Source organism: Procambarus clarkii, chromosome 13 (assembly GCF_040958095.1).
Source record: "Procambarus clarkii isolate CNS0578487 chromosome 13, FALCON_Pclarkii_2.0, whole genome shotgun sequence".
NCBI lineage: Eukaryota > Metazoa > Arthropoda > Malacostraca > Decapoda > Cambaridae > Procambarus > Procambarus clarkii.
This window is the reverse complement of record NC_091162.1, coordinates 7,002,449-7,010,163: the sequence shown is the minus strand read 5'-3', so window position 1 is coordinate 7,010,163 and position 7,715 is coordinate 7,002,449. Positions and strand designations below refer to the sequence as shown.

General features: G+C 42.5%; 1 protein-coding gene across 1 annotated transcript in view; it reads right to left on the bottom strand.

Moving 5' to 3' along the window:
* Positions 1 to 3,785: 3,785 nt before the first annotated feature.
* LOC123748963 (E3 ubiquitin-protein ligase TRIM65) overlaps positions 3,786 to 7,715 on the bottom strand; it is a 31,797-nt gene continuing 27,867 nt past the window's right edge. Inside the window, exon 6 of the mRNA XM_045731077.2 lies at positions 3,786 to 7,489. Within this exon, the coding sequence (XP_045587033.1) occupies positions 6,956 to 7,489 (534 nt within the window). The 3' untranslated portion in view covers positions 3,786 to 6,955. The remainder of the gene's footprint in view (positions 7,490 to 7,715) is intronic.

Genomic DNA, 7,715 nt, shown 5'->3' with positions numbered 1-7,715 from the left:
ATATTGCTACCAAAAGCTGAACGAGTGGACAGAACTTCCCAAACAAAATTATCAAACTAGCATGACGCCATCACGTCGCCGTGCCACCGTCTGCGCAACCCCCCCCTCCCCGGGAGGAGAAGGGGGAGCCCCAGATCCTCCACACCGGCGATCCAACTGGCAGTTCTTAGGCTGGATGTCAAAATACGCGAAAAACGCCACCGACCGGAGGGAGGGATGCCAGGGAACCTCCGGGACTCACCCAGAAAATGGCGTTTCATTACATTCAACGCTGGTTTTCTGGGGGGAGCCCCGTTGACTCCCCGGAGCTACCTCACCACAGATAAGGAAAACAGAGAAGAAACCGGGAGGCGGACGCCACGTGCCCTAACCTAAAAACCAAGACCACGGACAAAACAAAGACCAAAACGAGAAGAAAAGAGACCACCCAGGCCAACAACCAGGACAGCAAGCGGAACGGAGCAGAAGGAACCTCAACACCGAACGCAAGCAGGAGCAGCTTCGCCAGCACCACCCAATACGAGGTGACAGGACACGGTCTCAGACGACGGACCCAGAACAACCCCAAAGGGAAGACAAGCCAACCCTATCAGAGACCAAAGGAACCTTCACAGTGATAGGAAAACCGGAAGATCCGCCAGGAAAACAACACACCACCCCCGAGACAAAACACGCAGGTGGGAGACCAATAATGAACCTACCAGTACCGACACAAACGACTAGAAACTAACACCACTAACGAAAGCGCAAAACACAAATAAAAAAACAGTCACCCCGCAACCCAAAAGAGCAACATAACCAGCTCCAGCAGGGAAGAATGACACCCCATAACCCTCGCCTTCTGAGACAAATTTTTGGAGTAAATACTGCTCGCCTTCCGAAAACCTCGCATACAGGGACAATCGCATTCCGAGGTACCACTGTAGTTTTCTCTTGAAGATGTCCACAGTTGTTCCGGCAGTATTTCTTATACTCGCTGGGAGGATGTTGAACAACCGCAGACCTCTGATGTTTATACAGTGTTCTCTGTGTTTATGGCACCTCTGCTCTTCGCTGGTTCTATTCTGCATTTTCTTCCATATCGTTCACTCCAGTATGTTGTTATTTTACTGTGTAGAATTTACCTGGCCCTCCAGTATCTTCCATGTGTATATTATTTGATATCTCTCTCGTCTCCTTTCTAGTGAGTACATTTGGAGAGCTTTGAGACGATCCCAATAACTTAGGTGCATTATCTCGTCTATGTGTGCCGTATATGTTCTCTGTATTCCCTCTATTTCAGCAATCTCTCCTGCCCTGAAGGGGAAAGTGAGAACTGAGCAGTACTCAAGATGGGACAACACAAGTGATTTGAAGAGTACAACCATTGTGATGGGATCTCTGGATTTGAAAGTTCTCATAATCCATCCTGCATCCTATGAGTGTGTTTATTGGTTTATTGAAAATTCCAAATTTAGAGATAAGAGTAGTGGTGTTACTTACCTATCAGTGTCTGTAGTAAGATGCAGTAGTAGTGAAGGTAGTGATGGTCTGGTATTATTGGCAAAAGAATTAATGCTGGTGGTTGTGGTAATAATGATACTTGTGTTGGTAGTGGTATTGTTGGTGGTAGTATAGCTGCAAAGGGTAGGAAGGCTTATCACATCAGTTTACATTTACATTACTATTACAAGGACTGGGTGGATAATGACAGCTATGTACGTATCCGTTATGGCCATTAAAAAACATTATCACAATCTGGGCAAGTTAAAAAGAAAAAAAATGTTTCATAACACTAACCATTGTAAATATGAAGACTTTTTCAACTTTAAAAACGAGTAGACTTCGACGATAAAAATTTATGTAAAACCGGCATATGTTAAGGTTGCAGGATATTCAATTTATTTATGGAATGAGCATCCTAACTGCTCTTGCTTAAACAAAAATATATAGGGTATTATTTGCAACCGAGACAAGTGAATTTATTCCCGGCATCAGACCATGTGCATATATATTTCAAAGCAGTTGCAATTTATTATTAGTTTCAGAGTGTAAGGTCAATACAGTACTATCATACCACCCTTATCTCAAGTTTTAACTCTTAAAATCTTCCACCAGGAGGTTACATGGCTCAATACAATGGCAATCGTCCTGGCACCACCATACATACACCTGTAAACTCTCAAGCTGATATGCGAAGACATTCTCCAGATACTGTATTGCACACATCACAAATTTTGGAAAAACTAATAAAATCTGTAAGATTACAAAGTATTCCTTCAGGGGGCTACCTGATGATGATGATAAACGATATACAGTGGATGAATGAGATTCAATTAATTAAATTGATATGATGCACAATAATTCTAAATATTCTGGAAGTACTAGTTCAGTATTTAAAAACAAATGCATGACAATGTCACAGTTACAACATGAATTTTTTATAAAATAGAATAAAATGCAATGTAATAATGGTGGTGATGATGACAAAAGCGTGAAATGACGATGGTGGGAGTATGTGACAATAAAGGTGGGAGTATGTGACAATGATGGTGGGAGTATGTGACAATGATGGTGGGAGTATGTGACAATAAAGGTGGGAGTATGTGACAATGATGGTGGGAGTATGTGACAATGATGGTGGGAGTATGTGACAATAAAGGTGGGAGTATGTGACAATGAAGGTGGGAGTATGTGATAAATGATGGTGGGAGTATGTGATAAATGATGGTGGGAGTATGTGATAAATGATGGTGGGAGTATGTGACAATGAAGGTGGGAGTATGTGACAATAAAGGTGGGAGTATGTGACAATGATGGTGGGAGTATGTGACAATGATGGTGGGAGTATGTGACAATGATGGTGGGAGTATGTGACAATGATGGTGGGAGTATGTGACAATAAAGGTGGGAGTATGTGACAATAAAGGTGGGAGTATGTGACAATGATGGTGGGAGTATGTGACAATGATGGTGGGAGTATGTGACAATAAAGGTGGGAGTATGTGACAATGAAGGTGGGAGTATGTGACAATGATGGTGGGAGTATGTGACAATGATGGTGGGAGTATGTGACAATGATGGTGGGAGTATGTGACAATGATGGTGGGAGTATGTGACAATGATGGTGGGATATGTGACAATAAAGGTGGGAGTATGTGATAAATGATGGTGGGAGTATGTGATAAATGATGGTGGGAGTATGTGATAAATGATGGTGGGAGTATGTGACAATGAAGGTGGGAGTATGTGATAAATGATGGTGGGAGTATGTGATAAATGATGGTGGGATATGTGACAATGAAGGTGGGAGTATGTGATAAATGATGGTGGGAGTATGTGATAAATGATGGTGGGAGTATGTGATAAATGATGGTGGGAGTATGTGACAATGATGGTGGGAGTATGTGACAATGATGGTGGGAGTATGTGACAATGATGGTGGGAGTATGTGACAATGATGGTGGGATATGTGACAATAAAGGTGGGAGTATGTGATAAATGATGGTGGGAGTATGTGATAAATGATGGTGGGATATGTGACAATGAAGGTGGGAGTATGTGATAAATGATGGTGGGAGTATGTGATAAATGATGGTGGGATATGTGACAATGAAGGTGGGAGTATGTGATAAATGATGGTGGGAGTATGTGATAAATGATGGTGGGAGTATGTGATAAATGATGGTGGAAGTGCTTAACTATCAGTAACTACAGAGGAGTGAGATCTAGCTCTTTATACCCTGCCTCCTAGCCATTTATATATGGTGCAGAAATTACCACCTCATAATATTAATTTTATCATATTTCTTTTTAAAGTTGTGGATGAAATGCTTCAACAGTCTCCTTTTTTTTCAATACATTCCACTTTCTTACCACCTGTACAGGAAATGAGAACGTCCTTACATCTCTTCAACTCAATTGCATATCCAGCTTCCAATGATGTTCCCTCATCCTACCTCTTTTTAATTTAAATAGGCTTCTTTTATCCACCTTATCTATTCCCCTCAAGATCTTATACATACTTATATCCCTTTCTTTCCTCTTTCCTCTAAGGTTGTGAGGGAGAACTCTCTCAACCTGTCTTCATAGCTGAGGCCTCTCAATTCTGGTACTAATCTACTTGCAAATCCCTTGAACTTTCTCAAGTTTGTGTTTATTGTTCACAAGGTGTGGGTTCCATGCCGGAGCTGCATACCTTGCCTCTGCCCTTTTAGCTACCTCTGCAGAATTGTAATTCACTTTTGTAAACACACATTAATAACACTGTGTAAAAAGACACCTCGAACACTATTTACGAAGGACAGATGTAAATTATGTATTTATGTTTGTAGGTTAGATTAGCATTTTAAAAGCACTACAATCACTTTGTGGTTGATTGCTCAATAAATCACTGAGCTATATGTTTAACAGATCTCTAAACCTGTCCATGGAGGACAGAGGAAAAAGTATATATGTTGATTAGCATTGTAAATGTCTGGCCACATCTGTGGTTGAAGGAAAAACAAACAAAAGAAAACTACCTACGTCTGCAAAGGTCGTCCTTCCTGGCTCCTGACCTCATTGTTTCATCTCCTGTACCATATTTGTGTAATGTTTCTGCTGCTGCTTCTCTCGTTGCATCCTTTGCCTTCTTACCTACCTCTATTACTACCTTAACCTATTCCTTAAGGTCAGTGACACTCATTTCCCTGCCCTGGTTCTCTAATTTCAAATTTTCTCCTTCAGCCATGATGTCTTATTAGTTTACTGCTGCTTCTCAATTCCTCTGTCAGTTCCCCTATGGTTATTTCTAGTTCATGTATCTTCTCCTTCCCATTGTTTTTTATTTCTGTAATTCTTTTTCAGTCTTCACATCTCTGTCACCATCTGTCTTATCTCCACTTCTCTTCTGCTCATCTCTTCTCATCTCTTCTTCCACTTGCGTCTCCACCCCTTCATCTCTTCTTCCACTTGCGTCTCCACCCCTTCTTCTCTTCTTCCACTTGCGTCTCCACCCCTTCTTCTCTTCTTCCACTTGCGTCTCCACCCCTTCTTCTCTTCTTCCACTTGCGTCTCCACCCCTTCTTTATCCTTTAGTTCTTATAATGTCTTTAATTTCTTCCACAGTGCCTTCATTTGCTTTTCTCTCCTCTCATCCTGATCTTGATTTGAATTATATCCCACATTGCATGTTTATTTATTTTGATCTCACAAGGTTTTCCCAATATTTCACCATTTCTTTCCCTTCTTTACTCCCTATAGTTATCTCATGTTACGATCCATTATATTTCTTATTTCCCATCCATTATATCTCTTGTTACCATTATATTTCATCACTCTTCCTTTCTTTTCTTTCCCATATGTCTTGCCAAAGAAACTGCACGTCAGGTATTTTTTTGTAGCCAATTTTGCAGTACAAGAGTGAAGAGACTATATCTCCTCATCCCCAAGTCACTGACCGATAACTGGTGAGTTGCTCCTTGTCCTCTCTGCCATTCTGTTTTTTTTTTAGGTTAATTTTTTCCAGTGGTGCTTTTCCCACTGTGGTGCCCTACTCACATTTGTTTCCTTTGCTCTTTAATCTGATGGCTTCACTATACCCTATTTTGTTGATCAATTCACTTATTACTACTATAAAACATTTCTATGTCTACTCATGTGGTTACTTTGCCTCTTAACTCAATTTTTCTTCCATCTTTCACTGTTAAAAGTTCTTCTGTTGTTGCTTCATGTTGTGTATTAAACATAAAGAATAATTTTCTCCACAGAAAAACTTTGAATGGTTGGCTACCTCACTTGTTTACCCGCATCTTATCTCAGGTCCTGCCTCACACCATTTCACTGCTCACCGTGTGCTACTGCACTATTTCCATCAAAAACACTATTTCTGCATTGTTTCTTTAACGTTTTAGGTTTCTGTCGGCTTGCCAGACATTCATTCACTATTACGCACTTTCACTGCGACATTGCGTGGTTTTCCCTCCCAAATTACTAAAAACACAAACCCCCCCAGACCTCAACCACCCCTGTGTGACAATGGTGGTGGGAGTGTGAGACAATGGTGGTGGGAGTATGTGACAATGGTGGTGGGAGTGTGAGACAATGGTGGTGGGAGTGTGAGACAATGGTGGTGGGAGTGTGTGACAATGGTGGTGGGAGTGTGAGACAATGGTGGTGGGAGTGTGTGACAATGGTGGTGGGAGTGTGTGACAATGGTGGTGGGAGTGTGTGACAATGGTGGTGGGAGTGTGTGACAATGGTGGTGGGAGTGTGTGACAATGGTGGTGGGAGTGTGTGACAATGGTGGTGGGAGTGTGTGACAATGGTGGTGGGAGTGTGTGACAATGGTGGTGGGAGTGTGTGACAATGGTGGTGGGAGTGTGAGACAATGGTGGTGGGAGTGTGTGACAATGGTGGTGGGAGTGTGTGACAATGGTGGTGGGAGTGTGTGACAATGGTGGTGGGAGTGTGTGACAATGGTGGTGGGAGTGTGTGACAATGGTGGTGGGAGTGTGTGACAATGGTGGTGAGGATATGAGACGATGACAGTGGGTGTGTGACAACAGACGTGGCAGATGGAGGTAACAATGACAACAAGGTATTTTACTGAACCCTGTATGAAAATAAGATAAGAATAATAGCTGTTGTCAGAGTTGAAGACAGAATGAAAATGGTCATAAGAGTGAAGATATTAATGAGAGTTATTTTTAAGACTGCACGTACAAATTACAGTGATCACTAGACTGTAGGAAATAATGATTAATAACTACTGGACTGCTGGAAGAAATGACAACTGCTACTAAAGAATTAGGCAAGAGATGTAGGAGTAAAAGATCAGACAAGCAACAGTGTGGATGAAGGAGTGATCAAAGATGAAAACAAAGGAAAGAATGGCAACAGCTAATAGAGTGCAGGTAAGGATGGCGTCAGTCACAAGAGTACTGTACAAAGGTGGTGATCATTACCATGGATATTTGAAAGCTAGACTATGTTGTCAGAGAGGCAAAACAACACCACAGTCAACTATTTTCACCTGCCTGATCTCACGCATGCAGACTGCTTGTCTCACCACCCCTAGGCCACTCTCCACCTGACCTAAGACAGCTTGCTTTACACCTGCAGTGTGGATTCTTGTAATGATGTAGAACTGTGCTGCTGTTTGATGACTCTCCTTCCTCCCTGTCACCGTCCCCTCTGTCCACTTTCCCGAACACTGTGCGGACATCAGGCCCTGCTGTAGTGCTGCTCCCCCATTTCCGTCATTATGCTCATAGTCCCCTGCCAGCACTCCTTCCTCGTGAGCATGCCTGAACACCCCAATGAAACAGGTGTTAGCGTAAGTGGGGCCGTGCTGACCAGTGCACAGGGCAAGAAACTGCTGGGCCCAGGGGTTGGTGGTGGTGTTGGAGAGGCGGATGTAAACTCGGCCTCCAGGTGCACTGTCCCAAGCTCCGAGTGTGTTTTCCCACATCAGATCCAGGAACACCAGTGTAGAGGCAGCATCCAGCACACTCATCAAGTGATTGTGCTGAAGGAAACACACACACATTAGGTTAAGTATCTCATCTAGATGGTAAACAAACATTTTAGGTTCACTGTACTCAGACTTCCAACCAGGCTTATCACTTCACTGTGCTACAGGAAATATACAATTCATTAAAATGCTAACAGTTAGCCTACATGACCCAGTTCACTTTAATGTCAACATAATTAATTTGAAGGGTGCATACTCTACGTCATAGGTGTGCATTTCA